General features: G+C 42.1%; 1 protein-coding gene across 4 annotated transcripts in view; it reads left to right on the top strand.

Moving 5' to 3' along the window:
* AKAP9 (A-kinase anchoring protein 9) overlaps positions 1-23,555 on the top strand; it is a 215,368-nt gene that overhangs the window by 136,461 nt on the left and 55,352 nt on the right. For all 4 annotated transcript variants that reach the window (XM_077268210.1, XM_077268209.1, XM_077268212.1 and 1 more), the window contains one exon: positions 6,920-7,082. In XM_077268210.1, the coding sequence (XP_077124325.1) occupies positions 6,920-7,082 (163 nt within the window). The remainder of the gene's footprint in view (positions 1-6,919; positions 7,083-23,555) is intronic.

The raw sequence follows: 23,555 nt of genomic DNA, 5'->3' as shown, positions 1-23,555 counted from the left end.
CCATTAACAATAGATGATATCACAGCTCACTTCCTCCTCCTGTACAATGACTGATAACACCTCTATATACAGTAGATAACACTGGATCCACCATTCACAATAGGTGATGTCACAGCTCACCTCCTCCTCCTGTTCATCACCTATTGTGACTAGTGATGGATCTTGTGTGATCCCTTACATTGCTGTTACCTCTCATTTTAATCCTGTCTGTGATGACAGAGACTGCTGTGAAGTCATCTCTACAGAACAGGAAGCATCAGGCCGATATGAGGCTCAGTGGTCAGTGTGAAAACTGCAAGATTTCAAGGTTTGTGTTTTTGTTTTTATTTAGACATAGAAGATTATTTAAAAAAAAAAATCATTAAAATTCTTGTACTGATCCTGGTTTCTTACTGTTGATAGATCAGCAATTCCACATCTCCTGCATATTAGTTTCCAGTAACACTATATTTAGATCCCAGTACGGCTCACCTGCCTTTCTCAGCTTGTGCCCAAATGTCTCAGTAAGTGATAGAGCAGGATAGACCTGGCTGCAGACGCCGGCTACAGGGGTCAGCGCTGTCATGTAGACATTAGGGCGCAGTCATTTTATTGGCAGCTTCTTGTTTATTTTGCATGTAGAAAACTCCCTTCTTGTTTGTCCTGCCGCCTTAGATGTGTGAGATGTAAATGAATTTGAATGGTGGATTTAGTGTTATCGTGGGGTGGAGGTAACCATAAGGTAGTGCCTTACATCACACGGAGACATTGGCTAGAACACCTTCAGTCTGGAGGGTCAGTCCTAAACATAAGATCATCAATTAGAAACCGTTTAGCTTCTGGGTCCTTTGTTTTACAGCACGTGGCCATAATCTAGAGCTAAACTTTGATGTGGTCATTCTTCAGCTTCCAAAACGGTTCAGGAGAAGAGAGATAAGAGTTACACGGTTGTTGTCAGAACAAGCTCACTGACAGATTCACTGTGAACTCCTTCAGCACCTCCTACATAAGATGTGCACGCTAAACCGTGTTTGGTATTTTAAGCAAAAAATCCATGCATTAAATATTTTTTTTTTATCATTGAAATTGACAAACTTCTTTCTCAGGATCGGTGGGTGTCCCATAGGTCCGCCATGACTTTTATAGGATACAAAGATCCTTTAAAGAATAGTCGTCGGTTTAATTTTTATTTCATAAATCCGTAGTACACATGAATATAAGCAACTCTCTAATATATCTTGGCATAGAAATCCGCTTCTTCCTCCTCCTGGTCTGAGCTTTCACTCTCGGCGTATTCAGTGAAGATAGATTTTCCCATTACTAAGATAGGATGACAATTGGTGCTTATAAAATTCTATGGAAATGGGAGGAGCTAGAGGCCGAAGGTGACATTCCATAGAACTCTATAAGCACCAACCGTCATCTCTTTTCTCACTTATTGAATAATCTGTATTCACTGAAGATAGATTTTACTTGTGAATTGACAATGAAGGTTCAGTCCAGGACGAGAAAGAAGCGGAATTCATTATTTTTCATTATTTTTAAGGTGGCGGCTACGACCCCATCTTATTTTATCGAAAAGATGGAATCAGTTGGGCTCATTCTTGGCTTCAAAAATAGATCCAAAACTATTGGTATTTAAATGGGAGGAAAACCTCAGCACTAATGAGCAAATTGTTATTTTCACAATGTCCCAGGGCGGCCGGTGGAGAAAAAAAACCAAACATACTGTACTTCTCATACTAATGATATTTGTACACGCCCGCAGGAGGTTGACGAGACAACTTCTTCTTGTGAGAAGGAAGTTCAGACCCGGTTACTGATCTTATACCTCTAACTACTTTGGTTCCACCCTTGTAAATACTTTGGGTATCGCACATGCGGTAAGGGGTCACACGGGCGATCGGGCCGATTTCTTCAGACACTAAATGATCATCTTAACAGTTTAGGATTGGACCTGCCATAACCATAGTACAGGATCCTGAAAGGAAGCATTAGAGAGGGCAAATGTTAACCTTTTCTATTCTATTCTTCCACCCATGTGCTATGTGGGAGTTAAGTCCTGATCCTTCTGCTGTAAGTTTTCATCTACCTGTCACCAGTTTTAGCACAAAATGCTCAGATGAGAAATGAAGAAAGAGCCAATCTGAAGTTGGAAATAAAAGCAAACCAGTTTAGGTTTTTGTATTTTAAAGGACCCACATTCCTTTTCTGCTGGGGGGGGGGGGACTTTTTTATTCCACTGACTTGCCCAGTGTACAAATATTAAAATGAGCTTTACTCGCCCGCCGCTTCCTTTCCGCAGCTGCCCCCTTTCTTTTCTGACAGGCTTCAGCGGTGGCATCATGGTTACAGAAGGTAATTACTGGGCAGTATGAATGAGCCAAACCCAGTGATTGGTTGCAGCGGTCACATACTGACAGTGATTATTTAGTCGACCATTGTAGGAAACCCTAAACTGTTCTGTGTGTCAGCGTTCTCCCGTCCACCTTGGATTTTTGTTGTTGTTGCCGTCAATCTCTCTGCAGAGAAGTAACACAAGCCGCCTCTGCACCAGCTATTAAGTTACCGTTCTGTCTGTTCTGCCATCGCACCCAGCTCCGTAGTATAAAAGGTTTTTTTCCAGAGTAATGAAGAAGTAAAAAATTAATGACCGTTCAGGGGACATTCCAGAATAATTGCATTGTGGATGGAGGTCGGAGCACCGGGCAAATAGTGAACCTCGGAGCCGCCCGTAATCGGCTGCTCGGGTCTGGAGGATTACAGTCTTTGTAGCACAAATCCGGAATCTGTGAACATTCTGTCCTGTCCGCCCCCATTACACCTCAGTATAACGTGGGTCTTCTGTATTACATCATTCCTATTCATGTAGTACCTTTCTCTTTTTTTTCTTTAATAATGGGTAGATTATTCACTTGTTCCCACGCGTTTTGTGCAAGTGAAAGATTAGTTCCAGCAGTTCAGACCATGGACTGACTATTAAGGCGATAGAACAATGGTCCAGATCCTGTGTTAGATGCATGAATGGGTTCACAAATTTGCTCAATGAGTGCACCAGTATCTAGTAGTATGCACAGTGAATGGGGCTAAACTGCAGTACCAGACCCAGCTAATAGACGGAGGGGGCACTATTTTTGGGAATGGAAGGCTCGCCTTTTTTTCCTAATCTTGGATAACCCTTTCAATGATCTGGACTTATAAACATTATTAGAACCTAATGTGAACCTTCCAATGGTTTGGACACTGAGAAAATGTAATATTGCTGCAATGTAATCACATTAGTCATTGTATATCGTTATTAGAAGACCAATGTCCAAACATAAAAGCGATGTTTCCACATCAGGCGATGACAGATGAAGCAAATTATTATACCAGCGTCATACTCGCCTTTGTGTTCATAACATTTCTCGGTATGTGCAAAGTAATCCAATGTTTTTACTGCTCATTTATTATTTATTTTCATATTTGAGGCTTCAATTTGGAACCATCGTCACAATTTATCAGTCCTGGCTGGAGAAGCGCAACGCGCGGTGCTAATATACTCTGCAAACCTCTTATTAAAGGCCTTCATAATAGGTTATCGGGGGCTGTATAGTGTTGAGACTGATTCATACATCCATATTTCTTGGTCCGAGTAAAGACCGTGATATACAGATGGGCCGTGGGTCTCCGAAACGATGAGTTTGTCATGGTTCGGTCAGGAGACCCACGGTTGGTCCGTGCATTGCGCCCGGTCCGCTCACTGCGCCCGGTCCGCGCACTGCGCCCGGTCCGCGCACTGCGCCCGGTCCGCGCACTGCGCCCGGTCCGCGCACTGCGCCCGGTCCGCTCATTGCGCCCGGTCCGCACACTGCGCCCGGTCCGCTCATTGAGCCCGGTCCGCTCACTGCGCCCGGTCCGCTCACTGCGCCCGGTCCGCTCACTGCGCCCGGTCCGCTCACTGCGCCCGGTCCGCTCACTGCGCCCGGTCCGCTCACTGCGCCCGGTCCGCGCACTGCGCCCGGTCCGCGCACTGCCTCCGGTCCGCGCACTGCCTCCGGTCCGCGCACTGCCTCCGGTCCGCGCACTGCCTCCGGTCCGCGCACTGCCTCCGGTCCGTGCTTTCTGTCCACACTCAGTCCAAAAAATACTGATGTGTAAATCTGGGATAGCAATGATACACATGATACACACAGCCCCGTGGTCGAGGGTGGTCCCAGTCACACTCCATATGCGTTGCTCAGGACGCTTGTCTTGGGGAAGGGCCCCCAGCATAAGTCTATGCTTACTTGATGTCTTCTTATATACTGTGTTTTGCCGAAAATAAGACCTACCCCGAAAATAAACCCTAGCATTATTTTACAGGATATTTGGAGTATACTTGAAATAGTTTCGGTCAGGGCCAGTGGTAGTGGGGATGAGGTGGGAAATTGGGCCCACCACTCTGTTAGGGGCCTTCAGCATTTTTTTCAATTTTGAAGTGCAGACTGCTTAAGGACCTTTGGTGACATCACGGTCATGTGGCCACAATGTCACCAAAGGGCCTTTTAACTGCAGGAGTCTAGAGGAACTAGGTGTGCGTGCGTGCGTGCGTGCGTGCGTGCGATTATATTTGAATGAATGTTGATTTCTTTTTTTTTTTTTGTTCAAGAATAAATGTGGATTGTTGTTCATGGGGGGAACAAAAATAAGACATCCCCTCAAAATAAGCCCTAACCCTTCTTTTGGAGCAAATATTGTAAGACTTTGTCTTATTTTCAAGGAAACAAAATCATCTCTCTTTTTTTTTTTTTTTTTTAATTTGTGTATGATCTCACACAGGATTCAAACTCTCAGCCTCTAGCATGGCAGGCAGAAACTTTAGTAGCAAACCACAGCAAAAGTGAGTTTTTTTCAGTCTAAAGACCTAAAAAGTAGATTTCTTCTTTACAGGCATAATGTACTGATACAAAGTGATACATCACTGTATACCAGATACAACTGCATCACAAGTCCTGCACGGGGGCCTTCACTTTTGGGATTACCCGTTTTGAGTAAGGGTTAATACACAATCGGCCTGCAAGGGGTTCAAACTGCAAATCCACAGCCAAAAGCAATGGGTCAAAGTTAGGTCTAATGCAGATGTCTACCCCAATCTCCCGAGCACGGACCGCTAACACACAGACTGGCTGCGGCCCTCATGACCCAAGCGTCATATATTTGCATGAGGCTGTTACGCTCCGGTCTGAGGTCAGACCGAAATCCACGGACATCTGTACGAGTCCTTAGATTTTAGCTGCGGATTAACGAGCAGATACACATTGGGGTGCATATTGTGCTCTATTTCAAAAACTATACTCTTCTGCCCTGATCTGTGACCGCACGTTATTACCTTTAGTCCTATTACTTTGCACTGTTCATGTACAAGTTTTAGAGGGATTGTACAAAATTAGGAAAGCGGCATCACACTTGTCCAGGGAGGGTGTCTGATATTGTAGCACAGCTTTATTGAAGAGAATGGCGTTAAGCTGCAATACCACACACGACCTTGAAGACACGTGTGGCGCTGTTTCTAAAATAAAGGGGCCATGTTTTTATAATGAAGTTTATTTTGATGCGAGATCTGTATTTTCTTTCCTCCAAAATGGGAAACGGACAAAAGCAAATGGATATTCACTCAATTTCATGTATTTTTCTGTTATGTATCTTTACCTTCATGTACTGAATGTAAGGCTGTAATAATCCCTGGGTCGGTTCAGGAGAAACATTCCCTTTTAATGACTTATTTGTACACATTTGGTGAATTGAACAGTGTCTCTTTGTCTTGAGATGGTCGACGGGGACTTCCTCCTCCTTAAACCGCAGTGTTACAAGCTTTGTTGTGGTTTTCATCCTTCTTGATGCTCTCGGTAGTATTGTTTTTGTGTGATTCTTATTGCTCAGATCTCTGAAGAACAAAGAATATTATTAACTTTGCATAAATCAATAGGACAAGCAAACATAAGAAACTTTGTAACATATCTTTTCAAAGAACTCTGCTTTCTCCATTCATGAGCCACTTCTCCTACCTTTACCCCCCAAACCCATCATTTACTGTGAAAACAGTTCAAATCCATCCTGATCAAAACTAACTCACTGTGAGATCAAATTATATATGCAAGAGAAACATAGAGGTGCTGATGCTTGCTGTTGGGTGTTCTGTCTCACTCCAGTGCTATATTCACCGCTCAGTAGTGCTGGATTTACAGCTACGCCGCTCAGAAGTGCTCGATTCACAGCTACACATCTCAGTAATGCTGGATTCACAGCTACACATCTCAGTAATGCTGGATTCACAGCTACACAGTTCAGTAGTGCTGGATTCACATCTCCGTAGTGCTGGATTCACTGCTACACTGCTGAATAATGCTTGATTCACAGCTACATTGCTCGGTAATGTTAATGTCGTCCATGCTGTTGCTTCTTGGCATTTATTATGTAGATACAGGAGAGCAGAAATCCCTCATGTGTTGGCTCAAAGGCAACTGCAGAGGAGAAAACTTGTGACAAAAATAAAGGCTACAAGTCATATAATGGCCAGAAATAGGGTTATTCCTCATGACGGTTTATTGTGAACACTCGCCTTGAAGTGATACATACTCTTTAAGACCACACATTACAAATGTAAGGTGCATGCAATTCCAGCTTTTTCTTTTGTTTTAAATTTTTATGATCTTTTGAAGTTTACATAATGCAATGTGTAGATGTAATAAAAACAAATTGAGAAAATTAAAAAAAAAAGTTTAGTAAAATCAAGTTTATTTAGGTAACCCATGCAAATTAAGTTAAAAGAAATATTCAAAAAAGAGTCTGACCGTCTGAGGTGTAAAGTGGGACGATGCCACGCTTCGCTTCTAACCGTATGAGTCGGTCTTGTGTTGTCCGTGCATAGTGTCCGATAATACTTGGGCTGTTTTGACGTGCAATCATGTTCTTGTTACAGCTCGCTCATGCCAAGGCGGCACAGACCGAACTGGTGCGGGAGTCCATCAAAAGGAAACAGGAGACTACTGAACTGCTCAGATGCCAGGAGGAGCTTCAAGAAAGACTCAACGAGGAGGCCAAAGCCAGAGAGCACTTGGCACTGGAGCTCAGCAAAGCAGAAGGTAGGTCCTGGTCCATGGCCACACAATTTATCAGTGGGATCCACATACAGGACAGCAGCCTTTGGGGTCCGTACTCTCAGAAGGTAGAACAATATGGTTGAAGTCCTTGTTTTGCATGGGTTCCCTCCTCTGGTCTCTATATGTCATTTTTGGATTCCATCTTTGTATCCTATCGTGGCTGTCATAATCCATTAATTGAGAAAATTGGAGAATCCAATCCCAAATAGATCTAAAATGGTATAGTAAAACCAGATTGTATAAACCAGTTGGAGCCACGTTGATATTTTAGTGGCCGGGATCTCGTAGGAAATCATTGTGTACCGTAGACCGCAACACCGAAGTATCACATTCTATAGTACAAGCCATCAATCAATCACAGGTTCAAGTCCTCCAGGTTGCATAAAAAAACAGAGAAAGTAAAATGTAATGCAGATGTATATTAAAAAAAAAATCTCACTCTTCTTTTCACCATCCAAAAATAAGTAAATGTTCATTCAAAATATAAGTCAAACCCATAAGGTAAACACTGAGAAAATAGAAAATCTAACAGGCAGAATTGCTGTTTTTCGGTTCCTGTACCTCACTTAAAAAATTTAATAGAAAACAATCAAAATGTCGTATGTACCCCAAAGTGGTACCTGCTCTCCTCGCTCAACAAGCCCCTCACATAAGCTCCATCAATGAAAAATAAATGATTTAGGGTTCTTGGAAAATGGCAACAGAATGCAAATTTGTTTGTACAAAGTTTTTTTAATTTCTGTTTTACAACACAAAAATAATAAAAAAAATTTGGTATCACCGGAATCGCACTAACCTAGAGAATGATGTCTCCAGGTCATTTTTACTGTACAATGAATGCCGTAATTAAATGCCCCCCAAAAAATAATGGCGGAATTCTGTGTATTACAGTATTTCACCTCACTTGGATTTTTTTCCCCCCGTTTCTCAGCACTTGTTATGGTAAAATGAATGGGGTATTTCAAAACTACAGTTCTTCCTAAAAAAATAGTAATAAAAAAAAAAAAAGTTAGCCCCCCTGTGGCACGAAAAATAAAAAATGTGATGGCTCTTGGAAGAAAGGGGGGAAATAAGTGAAAGTGCAAAAACGGAAAATGGCTGATTGAAGGGATAAACGTCGGGGGAGGGGGCAGCAGATTTTTCGCGTGGTTTGATCTTGATGAGTCAGATATACTGTAAACCCTCAGGGGAGGCTGCATTTGGAAACCACATATTTCGACATAGGGCCGTGTCCGGGTGTTGCGCTCGTGCTGTGTATGCTCCGGGAGTGTCTGCTCACGTTGCAAAACCTTTAATATCCTCCTGGGGTTGGAGTCCCGTGCCCAGACTTCACTCATATGGCTCAGTTGTGGGGTCACATTATGTCAAGTATTAGACCCCCCTAAATTTAATTCAGACTCAAGTTCAGATGCCTAAATTTAACTCTGACACAAAGCCCCCTAAATTCTTCTTTTTTTTTAAATTCAGATCATTAAGCACAATATTCCATTAATCTGCTAAAATGAATTCAGTCCCCCGACCAGATGTGTAATTTAATCCGGTCCCCAAGTCCAGACCTGTAAATTAATTAAATCCCTAATCCAAACCCCAAAATTAAAGTAGACCTCATGTCAGATCTCTAAATTTAATTCCGACCCTTCAATTCTATGTAGACCCTGGACAAAAATCCTAAAAATTAAGACCCCCCCCCCCCATCCAGATTAGGACCCTACATTTAGACCCCAGATCAGACTTCTAAATCAAAGTTAGACCCCTAAATTAGTTCGGACCCTTCAATTGTATTTGGATCCTAGACCAGAGTCTTAAAATAAAGGACCCCAAATCAGGCACCAAAAATTTAATTTAGATCTCTGAATTTAGTTCGGACCCAGACCCAACCCCTAAATGAAATTCAGAACCATAAACTTAATTCAACCCCCTATAATTTAATATATTAGGGGTAGGGTGTGTGGACACAGTTAATAGGGTGAATGCTTGCACCCAGTTTGTTGTCCTAGTTAAAGGCCTATTACCCACTAAAGTGATGACAATTAAAAAAAAAAGAATTAATAGTAAATCATACTACCAGTACGACCTCTATAAAAACCGTGACCCTCAGCTTCACAGTCCCCTACCCTTCCCATGGCACATGAAGCAATTACTCAGAGCCTCATTCAAGGTTCAGGGTTGTATTGATTTCCCTGCTGGAATTCGTGAAGCGATTAGTGCTGGATGTGACCAATTCCTGGCAAACTGTGTAAGGGGTCAGGGGGCCACAGCCCTACGAAAACAGAGGATTTCCAGATGACGAGCGGTTTGGGCTGTGAAATCCGCCATGTAAAGCATTGTGTAGCCCGCCGGTCACACTGGCAGCGCTGCAGCCAATCGTTAATTGCATGCATATAGATTGGCTGATAAATACCCCAACTAGTACAGAGAATGGAGATCCTAAAGTTCCCTGTGATGTGCATGTACGACCGCCACGCCATTCACTTCTGATCTACTACGGAGTGATTGACGAGCATCTGCACTACCGATCCATTCTCACAGAGGACTTAGGGTACCGTTACACTAAACGATTTACCAATGATCATGACCAGCGATACGACCTGGCCGTGATCGTTGGTAAGTCGTTGTGTGGTCGCTGGAGAGCTGTCACACAGACAGCTCTCCAGCGAACAACGATGCCGAAGTCCCCGGGTAACCAGGGTAAACATCGGGTTACTAAGCGCAGGGCCGCGCTTAGTAACCCGATGTTTACCCTGGTTACCATTGTAAATGTAAAAAAAAAAAAAAACACTACATACTTACATTTCGGTGTCTGTCACGTCCGCCGCCGGCGGCTTCCCGCACTGACTGTGTCAGTGCCGGCCGTAAAGTAGAGCACAGCGGTGACGTCACCGCTGTGCTCTGCTTTTACTTTACGGCCAGCGCTCACAGTCAGTGCAGGAAGCAGACGGCGAGGGACGTGACAGACATCAGAAGGTAAGTATGTAGTGTTTTTTTTTTTTTTTTTACATCTACAATGGTAACCAGGGTAAACATCGGGTTACTAAGTGCGGCCCTGCGCTTAGTAACCCGATGTTTACCCTGGTTACAAGCAAACACATCGCTGGATCGGTGTCACACACAACGATCCAGCGATGTCAGCGGGAGATCCAGCGACTAAAGAAAGTTTCAAACGATCTGCTACGACGTACGATTCTCAGCGGGGTCCCTGATCGCTGCTGCGTGTCAGACACAGCGATATCGTATGGATATCGCTGGAACGTCACGGATCGTACCGTCGTAGCGACCAAAGTGCCACTGTGAGACGGTACCCTTAGGAAACACCATTTTCATAATCAGTGGTGGTCCCAGTGTTCAGACCCCCAGTGATCGTACACTTATCACCTATCCTGTGGATAGGCGATAAATGTATTTATTGGGATTAACCATTTAATAACAATACATTGGAATAGACAATTGGATCGAAGCCTCCGTATATTTAACGAGAGGTATGGCGCGGCACGCAGCAAAAACAAGTGTATGTGTGTGTGTGTGTATATATGTGGAGAGAGAGAGAGAGATTGATTGAGATTCAAAGAGGCAGCACTCCATTGTTAAGGTGAAACATGTGGTAGGTTTAATCGACCCACATAGCCGGGCGACGTTTCAGCTCCATCTGAGCCTTTATCAAGCAGTGAGTAACCATACCTGCTACTTATTTATACGTGTTCCAACAAGTGTTACATTAATTCCAATCATATTTGATATTTACTAATTATCCATAAAACATTGTTCATCATATATTAGTGTCCAGCGCTTATATATAAAGTGCTTTGTGCTTATGTGCAAGAAAAAACTAACTTTCAACTTCCAGCTGCTCCTCAGAGTATATTATTTAGTTACCCGCAACCTTATAGATAAATGGTCTCTTATTAATCATTATTACATTTACATATTACCGTTATTACTGACCACTCACCCACAACTCATAGCAGGCTCATGGAGGACGTAGTGTCTAAATGTCAGCGTCTTCCGCTGCCTATTGCGCATGTCTAAAGCGCATCATTGGATTGAGAAACCACACCAGCCAATGGAGCACTCTGTGTGGCAATTTTTACATGGCGCTTGCGCAATAGCGCTAATCTCCGCCATATTGGTAGTGGCTCCCTGACTACTCACTGCGCTTATTTTCAGCGTCTGCGCAGTGGCATAAAGGCACAATGTATGTCTCATACCACCTGCGCTAGCGCTGTTATACATTTCAGACTCTATAAATAAAGGAGCTTATAATTTAGATTCTAATGCACTCCGCTGTCCGGCCACAAAGGGATTTTATATATTTACTATTGCTTTATATATCCTATATTATACAAATACCGGATCCATCACTAAACCACATTGGTCAGATAAATACTTCTTTTTATTATTTTTATTTCACTCATTACAAATACCCAAGGCTTAGACGTATCTTGACCCCACAGACAGCCATATCGCATATACAGCCCCCGTGTGTCAATAGTCACTCTACCCCTCTGTTGTCCCTCCGGACCAAAGAGTTGCAACCATGACATCTATATGATACTAGCATGGTATTATAATGTAAATATGTAATGCTCAATTGTATCTTGACCCCACGGGTGACCACAACTCCCATATAGCCCCCGTGAGTCAATAGAGTCATTCTGCACCTCAGTTGTCCCTCCGGACCATGACATCTATATAATACCAGCATAGTTTGCTAAAGGTTTTATATATATATATATACTAGACTGTGGCCCGATTCTAACGCATCGGGTATTCTAGAATATGCATGTCCCCGTAGTATATGGACAATGATGATTCCAGAATTCGCAGCAGACTGTGCCCGTCGCTGATTGGTCGAGGCAACCTTCGTCGCCATCATCGTCGCCATGGCAACCATTATGACATCTACGTCGATACTGTGCCCATCGCTGATTGGTCGAGGCCTGACGGCCTCGACCAATCAGAGACGCGGGATTTCCATTATGACATCATCGTTGCCATGCTGTGCCCGTCGCTGATTGGTCGAGGTCTGGCGACCTCGACCAATCAGAGACGTGGGATTTCCAGGACAGACAGACAGACAGACGGAAAAACTCTTAGACAATTATATATATAGATATATATAGGAAGTAATAGGGACATAACTTCGTACTCAAGGGTATCTATCAAAAATTATCATATTGTGCCTCAATTGTACCTCCGGACCCGTAAGTTATGGCCATGATTTTTAAATAGTACTTTTGATATTATCCCAATCCTTTAGTCCCATATTCAAAACTAATCACTACCATGCTTATTTAATATGCTTTATTATGATTAAGTGACAGATCCATTCCAAAAACTACATATTTAATAGCCCGACAGCAGAGTGCATTAATAAATTTGAAAAAAAATTGAAAAAAATTGAAAAAAATAATAAAAAATAATAAATCAAAAAGATAAAGATGCACAGAAAATAATAACAAATTTCCGTCCTCCATGTGCCTCCTTCCCTGTAGGTGAGTTTTCTCTAGGATTGCATTCTGAGGAGCAAAGAAAGTGAGACTGAAAAACAAAAATATTAATTACATCAGTTTAAAAGCATCTGGGTATCAAATACACATTACTAAGAATAATTCCTACATACCCCCCCTAAAACACCGTATGTATATTAAAATCTGCATTTAAACCTTTGGGTTTGAGTGTTTTTAGCTCATAGATCCATTTGAGCTCTTTCTTTTTCAAAATTTGTTCCCTATTACCTCCCCTTCTCTGAACTGGGACCACATCTATTATTCTGCACTTCAAATCTTTCTCCTGATGATTGTAGTCCAAAAAATGTTTAGGTACTGGGAGATCCTTTCTTTTCTTTCTTATTGTGTACCTATGCTGGTTCATCCGAACCTTAAATGAGCATATTGTCTCCCCCACGTACCAAAGATTACACGGACATGATAAGAGATATATTACATGGTCTGTATCACATGTCAGGAACTCTTTAATTTGATAAATTGTACCTGTTTCTGGGTGCTCAAACGTGGATCCCTTTATCATGTGCGAACAATTGACACATGATAGACAGGGAAAACACCCCCTTCTCTTTTTGCCTGTTAATGTCGATTGTTGGTTGCCTATCAATGACCCAATGTCGGACCTGACCAGATAATCCCCTATGTTTTTACTTCTTTTGTAGGAATATAGTGGTGGCATTGCAAATTCACTTATTTCTGGGTGACACCTACCCAGCATGGCCCAATGTTTTGAAATAATATTGATCACCCCCCTGCTTTCTTCCACATACGTACTAACAAAGGGAACCCGGTTCATATGTTTTTTGTCACCCGTATCCTTCATAATCAATGCCTTCCTGTCTCTTTTCTTTACTTTTTCTTTGGCCGACCTCAATACTTTTTTAGGGTACCCCCTCTCTTTAAATTTTTTTATTAATAGCTCCAATGCTTCATCCACATCCCCCTCTCTTTTAACAATTCGGCGCACCCTTAATAATTGGCTCAACGGTATTGACTCGATCATTTTACGTGGATGCTGACTGTCATATATCAGTAGGTTATTCCTATCCGTTTTCTTAACATAGAGTTTTGTGATTAACTCTTTATTCTCTTGTAGGACCAATACATCCAGAAATTGCATTTCTTTCATTGAAGATACTAATGTAAATTTTATAGTTTCATCTATAGTGTTGAGATATTGATGAAAATCACTTAACATATCATTGGTACCTGTCCATAGGAGGAAGACATCGTCTATGTACCTCCACCACACCTTCACATATTGAAAGTGGTGGGATACATAGACAAGGTCCTCCTCCATGACCTCCATGGTCAAATTTGCATACGAGGGGGCCATATTGGCCCCCATAGCTGTACCTCGTTTTTGTGTATAGAAACTATCCCCAAATAGAAAGTAATTTTTTGTTAGAATTATTTCCAATAGCTTTAGTAGGAATATGTTACCCTCCTCCGTATATCCAGCCAGTTCCAACTTCTTTTTTTATTGCACTCATGCCTCTCTTATGGTCTATGGAGGTGTATAGTGAAACTACGTCAAATGACGCCATTATCATTTCTTCATCCAATTTAATCTCCTCCAATTTCTTAAGGAAATCGGTAGTATCCTTTATATACGATTTTCCTTGTTTTACAATGGGGTTGAGAATTCTATCCAGAAATATTCCCATTCTATTGAATATTGATCCCACCCCCGAGATTATGGGGCGTCCCGGTGGGTTATCCAACCTCTTGTGTATTTTAGGGATTATATACCGTATTTTTTGGCATATAAGACGCACTTTTTCCCCCCCAAAAAAGGGGTGAAAATGGTGGGTGCGTCTTATATTCGCAATGCAGGCTTACCGTGGCGGCAGAGGTGCGGTGGCAGAGGTGCGGGGCCAGAGGTGTGGAGATGAGGAGGCGCAGTGAGCGGGGTCCCTTTCCCCGGTGAGGTGATGCAGCAGCCCGGTAATGCAGCAGAGCCAGGTGAATCCTGTTGTTATCGGTGCGCGCGGCCATCTTCCTGAGGCCGCGCGTGCGCAGATGGAGGTCTCTGCTGCCCGGGGCTTCAGGAAAATGGCCGCGGGATGCCGCGCGTGCGCAGATGGGGATCGCAGCGGCCATTTTCCTGAAGCCGAGTTTGCATCTCGGCTTCAGGAAAATGGCCGCCGCGATCCCCATCGCGGCTATTTTCCTGAAGCCCCGGGCAGCAGAGACCTCCATCTGCGCACGCGCGGCCTCAGGAAGATGGCCGCGCGCACCGATAACAACAGGATTCACCCGGCTCTGCTGCATCACCTCACCGGGGAAAGGGACCCCGCTCACTGTGCCTCCTCATCTCCACACCTCTGCCGCCACGGTAACAACAGGATTCACCTGGCTCTGCTGCATTACCGGGCTGCTGCATCACCTCACCGGGGAAAGGGACCCCGCTCACTGCGCCTCCTCATCTCCACACCTCTGCCGCCACACCTCTGCCGCCGCACCTCTGCTACCGCACCTCTGCCGCCACGGTAACAACAGGATTCACCCGGCTCTGCTGCATTACCGGGCTGCTGAATCACCTCACCGGGGAAAGGGACCCCTCTCATGCCATACCTCTCACTGTGCCTCCTCATACCAGCACCTCTGTCGGTAACCACTGCTGCCACCCTCCCATGGACACCAGGCCGTGGCGTCGCCCACCTAAGCAGGAAGGGACCCTGCTCAGGTGCACGCCGTACCGCCTCACCCCACCTCTGCCGACACCATGCCTCCTGTGACCCTGCTCTGCCACCGCCAGCCCTCAGGTAAGATACTGTAAATTCTGACAATAAGACGGACCCCCATCTTATAAAAAATCTTTTTTTCTGCAATTTTCACCACAAATTTGGGGTGCGTCTTATGGTCCGGTGCGTCTTATAGTCCGAAAAATACGGTACATCATTGGTGTCCTAGGGGTTTCCACTCACAGATATTCATACAGTTGTTGGTCTATGATATGCATCCCCAACGCTTCCTTTAAACAAACTTCTATTTCTCTACTGATATTAAACTTTGGATCACCATCCATCTTTTGATATACCTCCCCATCCGCCAATTGTCTACATACTTCTGTCATATACATACACCTGTCCATGACGACGACAGCACCCCCCTTATCCGCGGGTTTGATGATGATGTCGTCGTCATGGACAAGCTCCTGCAAAGCCAAAAATTCATCTTTAAGAATGTTAGGATGTCTATATGTTCCCACATTAGTCTGTCTTAAATTCTCAACCTCCATTGTAACTGCTTTCTCAAATGCATCTATAGCTGCTGAATTGCTAGTTGGAACAAAGCTGCTTTTGTTTTTTAATTCCAAATCTTCCATGATATATATATATATATATATATATATATATATATATATATATATATTAGTAGTATTTTATATTTTTTATATTTTTTATACATTACATATATATATATATATATATATATATATATATATATATATATATATATATATATATGTATGTGTATGTATGTGTATATATATATATATATATATATATATATATATATATATATATATATATATATATATATATTTATATATATATACTTTAGAAGTATTTATTATTTATGTATTTTTATTAGTGCTAAATATATATATATATGTGTGTGTGTGTGTATGTATGTATATAATACATACAGTCATGGCCAAAAGTATTGTCACCCTGCAATTCTGTCAGATAATACTCAGTTTCTTCCTGAAAATGATTGCTATCACAAATTCTCTGGTATTATTATCTTCATTTAATTTGTCTTAAATGAAAAAACACAAAAAGAATTGTCCTAAAGCCAAATTGGATATAATTTCACACCAAACATAAAAAAGGGGGTGGACAAAAGTATTGGCACTGTTCGAAAAATCATGTGATGCTTCTCTAATTAGTGTAATTAACAGCACCTGTAACTTACTTGTGGCACCTAACAGGTGTTGGCAATAACTAAATCACACTTGCAGCCAGTTGACATGGATTAAAGTTGACTCAACCTCTGTCCTGTGTCCTTGTGTGTACCACATTGAGCATAGAGAAAAGAAAGACGACCAAAGAACTGTCTGAGGACTTGAGAAACCAAATTGTGAGGAAGCATGAGCAATCTCAAGGCTACAAGTCCATCTCCAAAGACCTGAATGTTCCTGTGTCTACCGTGCGCAGTGTCATCAAGAAGTTTAAAGCCCATGGCACTGTGGCTAACCTCCCTAGATGTGGACGGAAAAGAAAAATTAACAAGAGATTTCAACGCAAGATTGTGCGGATGTTGGATAAAGAACCTCGACTAACATCCAAACAAGTTCAAGCTGCCCTGCAGTCCGAGGGTACAACAGTGTCAACCCGTACTATCCGTCGGCATCTGAATGAAAAGGACTGTATGGTAGGAGACCCAGGAAGACCCCACTTCTTACCCCGAGACATAAAAAAGCCAGGCTGGAGTTTGCCAAAACTTAACTGAAAAAGCCTAAAACGTTTTGGAAGAATGTTCTCTGGTCAGATAAGAGAAAAGTAGAGCTTTTTGGGCAAAGGCATCAACATAGAGTTTACAGGAGAAAAAAAGAGGCATTCAAAGAAAAGAACACGGTCCCTACAGTCAAACATGGCGGAGGTTCCCTGATGTTTTGGGGTTGCTTTGCTGCCTCTGACACTGGACTGCTTGACCATGTGCATGGCATTATGAAGTCTGAAGACTACCAACAAATTTTGCAGCATAATGTAGGGCCCAGTGTGAGAAAGCTGGGTCTCCCTCAGAGGTCATGGGTCTTCCAGCAGGACAATGACCCAAAACACACTTCAAAAAGCACTAGAAAATGGTTTGAGAGAAAGCACTGGAGACTTCTAAGGTGGCCAGCAATGAGTCCAGACCTGAATCCCATAGAACACCTGTGGAGAGATCTAAAAATGGCAGTTTGGAGAAGGCACCCTTCAAATATCAGGGACCTGGAGCAGTTTGCCAAAGAAGAATGGTCTAAAATTCCAGCAGAGCATTGTAAGAAACACATTGATGGTTACCGGAAGCGGTTGGTCGCAGTTATTTTGGCTAAAGGTTGTGCAACCAAGTATTAGGCTGAGGGTGCCAATACTTTTGTCTGGCCCATTTTTGGAGTTTTGTGTGAAATGATCAATGTTTTGCTTTTTGCTTCATTCTCTTTTGTGGTTTTTCATTTAAGACAAATTAAATTAAGATAATAATACCAAAGAATTTGTTTTTGCAATCATTTTCAGGAAGAAACTGAGTATTATCTGACAGAATTGAAGGGGTGTCAATACATTTGGCCATGACTGTATGTATGTATGTATGTATGTATGTATGTATGTATGTATGTATGTATGTATGTGTGTGTATATAAATTTGTATTTTATATTTTTTAATTTTTTTAATTTATTTGTATGTATATATATTTTTTATTAGTATTTTTTATTTTTGTTAGTATCCATTTTATATATAAATTAATGTTTTGATTAGTATTACATATATTGATCCAGACGGACCCCACCGACTAAAAATAAGTCAGGATTATATACAGTTAGGTCCATATATATTTGGACAGACAAGATTTTTTTAATTTTGGTTATAGACATTACCACAATGAATGTTAAACAAAACAATTCAGATGCAGTTGAAGTTCAGACTTTCAGCTTTCATTTGAGGGTATCCACATTAAAATTGGATGAAGGGTTTAGGAGTTTCAGCTCCTTAACATGTGCCACCCTGTTTTTAAAGGGACCAAAAGTAATTGGACAGATTAAATAATTAAAAAAAAAATGTTCATTTTTAGTACTTGGTTGAAAACCCTTTGTTGGCAATGACTGCCTGAAGTCTTGAACTCATGGACATCACCAGACGCTGTGTTTCCTCCTTTTTGATGCTCTCCAGGCCTTCACTGCGGTGGTTTTCAGTTGCTGTTTGTTTGTGGCCTTTCTGTCTGAAGTTTAGTCTTTAACAAGTGAAATGCTGCTCAATTGGGTTGAGATCAGGTGACTGACTTGGCCATTCAAGAATATTCCACTTCTTTGCTTTAATAAACTCCTGGGTTGCTTTGGCTTCATGTTTTGGGTCATTGTCCATCTGTAGTATGAAACGACGACCAATCAGTTTGGCTGCATTTGGCTGGATCTGAGTACACAGTATGTCTCTGAAGACCTCAGAATTCATTCGGCTGCTTCTGTCCTGTGTCACATCATCAATAAACACTAGTGACCCAGTGCCACTGGCAGCCATGCATGCCCAAGCCATCACACTGCCTCCGCCGTGGTTTACAGATGATGTGGTATGCTTTGGATCATGAGCTGTACCACGCCTTCGCCATACTTTTCTCTTTCCATCATTCTGGTAGAGGTTGATCTTGGTTTCTTCTGTCCAAAGAATGTTCTTCCAGCACTGTGCCGGCTTTTTTAGATGTTTTTTAGCCTTTTTCTTCTTGATGCTTATGAGTGGCTGCACCGTGCAGTGAACCCTCTGTAGTTACTTTCATGCAGTCTTCTCTTTATGGTAGATTTGGATATTGATACGCCGACCTCCTGGAGAGTGTTCGTCACTTGGTTGGCTGTTGTGAAGGGGTTTCTCTTCACCATGGAGATTATTCTGCGATCATCCACCACTGTTGTCTTCCGTGGGCGCCCAGGTCTTTTTGCATTGATGAGTTCACCAGTGCTTTCTTTCTTTCTCAGGATGTACCAAACTGTAGATTTTGCCACTCCTAATATTGTAGCAATTTCTCGGATGGGTTTTTTCTGTTTTCGCAGCTTAAGGATGGCTTGTTTCACCTGCATGGAGAGCTCCTTTGACCGCATGTTTACTTCACAGCAAAACCTTCCAAATGCAAGCACCACACATCAAATCAACTCCAGGCCTTTTATCTGCTTATTTGAGAATGACATAACGAAGGGATTGCCCACACCTGCCCATGAAATAGCCTTGGAGTCAATTGTCCAATTACTTTTGGTCCCTTTAAAAACAGGGTGGCACATGTTAAAGAGCTGAAACTCCTAAACCCTTCATCCAATTTTAATGTGGATACCCTCAAATGAAAGCTGAAAGTCTGAACTTCAACTGCATCTGAATTGTTTTGTTTAACATTCATTGTGGTAATGTCTATAACCAAAATTAGAAAAATGTTGTCTTTGTCCAAATATATATGGACCTAACTGTATATATATATATATATATATATATATATATATATATATATATATATATATATATATATATATATATATATATATACATACATACAGTACAGACCAAAAGTTTGGACACACCTTCTCATGTAAAGATCTTTCTGTATTTTCATGACTATGAAAATTGTAAATTCACACTGAAGGCATCAAAACTATGAATTAACACATGTGGAATTATATACTTAAGCAACAAGTGTGAAACAACTGAAATTATGTCTTATATTCTACGTTCTTCAAAGTAGCCACCTTTTGCTTTGATGACTGCTTTGCACACTCTTGGCATTCTCTTGATGAGCTTCAAGAGGTAGTCACCAGGAATGGTCTTCCAACAATCTTGAAGGAGTTCCCAGAGATACTTAGCACTTGTTGGCCCTTTTGCCTTCACTCTGCGGTCCAGCTCACCCCAAACCATCTCGATTGGGTTCAGGTCTGGTGACTGTGGAGGCCAGGTCATCTGGCGTAGCACCCCATCACTCTCCTTCTTGGTCAAATAGCCCTTACACAGCCTGGAGGTGTGTTTGGGATCATTGTCCTGTTGAAAAATAAATGATGGTCCAACTAAACGCAAACCGGATGGAATAGCATGCCACTGCAAGATGCTGTGGTAGCCATGCTGGTTCAGTATGCCTTCAATTTTGAATAAATCCCCAACAGTGTCACCAGCAAAGCGCCCCCACACCATCACACCTCCTCCTCCATGCTTCACGGTGGGAACCAGGCGTGTAGAGTCCATCCGCTCACCTTTTCTGCATCGCACAAAGACACGGTGGTTGGAACCAAAGATCTCAAATTTGGACTCATAAGACCAAAGCACAGATTTCCACTGGTCCAATGTCCATTCCTTGTGTTCTTTAGCCCAAACAAGTCTCTTCTGCTTGTTGCCTGTCCTTAGCAGTGGTTTCCTAGCAGCTATTTTACCATGAAGGCCTGCTGCACAAAGTCTCCTCTTAACAGTTGTTGTAGAGATGGGTCTGCTGCTAGAACTCTGTGTGGCATTGACCTGGTCTCTAATCTGAGCTGCTGTTAACCTGCGATTTCTGAGGCTGGTGACTCGGATATACTTATCCTCAGAAGCAGAGGTGACTCTTGTTCTTCCTTTCCTGGGGCGGTCCTCATGTGAGCCAGTTTCTTTGTAGCGCTTGATGGTTTTTGAAACTGCACTTGGGGACACTTTCAAAGTTTTCCCTATTTTTCGGACTGACTGACCTTCATTTCTTAAAGTAATGATGGCCACTCGTTTTTCTTTACTTAGCTGCTTTTTTCTTGCCATAATACAAATTCTAACAGTCTATTCAGTAGGACTATCAGCTGTGTATCCACCAGACTTCTGCACAACACAACTGATGGTCCCAACCCCATTTATAAGGCAAGAAATCCCACTTATTAAACCTGACAGGGCACACCTGTGAAGTGAAAACCATTTCCGGTGACTACCTCTTGAAGCTCATCAAGAGAATGCCAAGAGTGTGCAAAGCAGTCATCAAAGCAAAAGGTGGCTACTTTGAAGAACCTAGAATATAAGAAATAATTTCAGTTGTTTCACACTTGTTGGTTAAATATATAATTCCACGTGTTAATTCATAGTTTTGATGCCTTCAGAGTGAATGTACAATGTTCATAGTCATGAAAATACAGAAAAAGTTGTGGAAAAAAATCTGCATATTTTTCGTACACATAAATGAATACACGACTTGAGCAGAGCTGTTTTATGTGATATATTTCATTACATTAGGGCAGCATGTTTTGTTTTTTTTTTTTGGGGGGGGGGGTTACCATAGGGCACAGAGTTATTGGCTTAGATAAACAGTGCCGCGCCAAAGAGGTAATTGATAAATTCCACTCTGCTACATCCATAGTACGTACACAATGACGTTCACCCATAAACTATTATTAGAGCCAGGCAATCTCTACTTAACCTGTGGTTTTATTGTTGTAGCTAATGATATACGGACTTTATTATTTTAATTGCTGGTTGTAGAGTCTTGTGCTCCGGCCAGATGACTGCCAGTCTGAGCGCTCCACCTGATATTAAACTAAAGCCATTTTTTTATGTTGGTAATTATCATTATCATTCATTTAGTTCCCTTTCACAATAAATATGAAAAAAAAATAAAGTAAATAAAAATATTTTTATATACCGTATTCATGTATAGTAGCGTGCAAAAGTTTTAGGCAGGTGTGAAAAAAAAAATGCTGCAAGGTAAGAAAGCTCTTTAAATCCCCTTTTTCCAAGGTAAAGGAATGCAGCTGAGGTTATATTACCTTGGACTGCCTGCCCTCAGGACTGTTCTCCGCTCCATGTAGCTGGTGGTGGATCAGGCTGAGAAATTCTGAGCTTGTCAATCATTAACTCTATGCAGGATGCTCCAGATGAATTTTAAAGGGGACCTGCCTATGTGACATGTTACTCAAATGCCCCTAAAATGCCAATCAAATAAGGCAAAAAAAGTAAAATTATTCAGATTCCACTTGTTAAAATTCTTGACCCCAGTGACATTTTTTGAAAAACAAGATCACTACCATGGGAGCAAAAACTGTCAATTTAGGGAAACATACATGTATGTGATTGGGATACTTGCAGTCACATGCCGACTAGACTCTCCTCCGCTTCTTATTAATGTTCTAACATAGGAGAGTCTAGTCTGCACGTGACCTCCCACCCGTACGTGGTATACAGCGGAATCCTGGCAGGCTGTGCATTGCACATTGGTGGTCTGCAGTCACATAAAGTAATGGCACGCTTTTATTCTTAGTCTGGACAACCCCTTAAAGTTATCACCTATCCATAGGATAGGATATAAATTGATCACTGAGGGTCTGACCACTGGGACCCCCAGCAATTCTGACATTAGAGATCAGCAATAACAGAACCTTAGCTCCATCTTTAATGGGGTAGAGGTGTGCATGCATGCTCCATTCATCGATAATGGGACCGCTGGAAATAGCGGAGCCCTCAGTATTTTGGGAATAATCCTTTAAAAGGTTGAGTTGATCACGGAGATCCTCCTGACTAGCTGTAAACATTTCAGAACATCTCTCTAAGTCTTGGCGTCTGTGCACACAATGTCTTTTTCCACACGGGTGCCAGTGTTTTTTCCTCCCTGAAGTGTCTTATTTGGCTTAGTTTTTTTTTTCATCTGTTTCTGACATTTTTGGCCTCTGGTGAGTTTTTTCTTTTAGCATTTTAAATCCTTTCAACAATTAAGAAACTACTAGCGGTTTTTGAAGCAAAGACACTGGGGAAAAAACGTTTAGAAAGAAGCCCGGGCATTCCCATTGATGTTTATTGTAAAGTATAGAGTAAAAAAAACTCCTGAAGAATGGTCGGGTCACTTTTTTGTTTATTACCGTAACTGGTTTGCATCTTTGGAAACTTAAAGCAAGTAAAAGAGGCACAAAAGCCGTAACGTGCGCACAGCAAGTCAGTGTTATATAGAAAGGTATATGTTCATTGTTTTCAACGTTTAGTTAGCACTTTTTCTCTGTTTCTCTTTCTTATCGCCCTCTCCCTCTTTCTTCTCGCTCTCCCCCTTTCTTCTCGCTCTTTCTCTTTCTTCTCTCTCTCCCTCTTTCTTCTCCCTCTCCCTCTTTCTTCTCCCTCTCCCTCTTTCTTCTCCCTCTCCCTCTTTCTTCTCCCTCTCCCTCTTTCTTCTCCCTCTCCCTCTTTCTTCTCCCTCTCCCTCTTTCTTCTCCCTCTCCCTCTTTCTTCTCCCTCTCCCTCTTTCTTCTCCCTCTCCCTCTTTCTTCTCCCTCTCCCTCTTTCTTCTCCC

This window comes from Ranitomeya variabilis, chromosome 6 (genome assembly GCF_051348905.1).
Source record: "Ranitomeya variabilis isolate aRanVar5 chromosome 6, aRanVar5.hap1, whole genome shotgun sequence".
In the NCBI taxonomy this organism is placed as follows: Eukaryota; Metazoa; Chordata; class Amphibia; order Anura; family Dendrobatidae; genus Ranitomeya; species Ranitomeya variabilis.
This window is presented reverse-complemented; position numbering and strand designations above follow the sequence as displayed.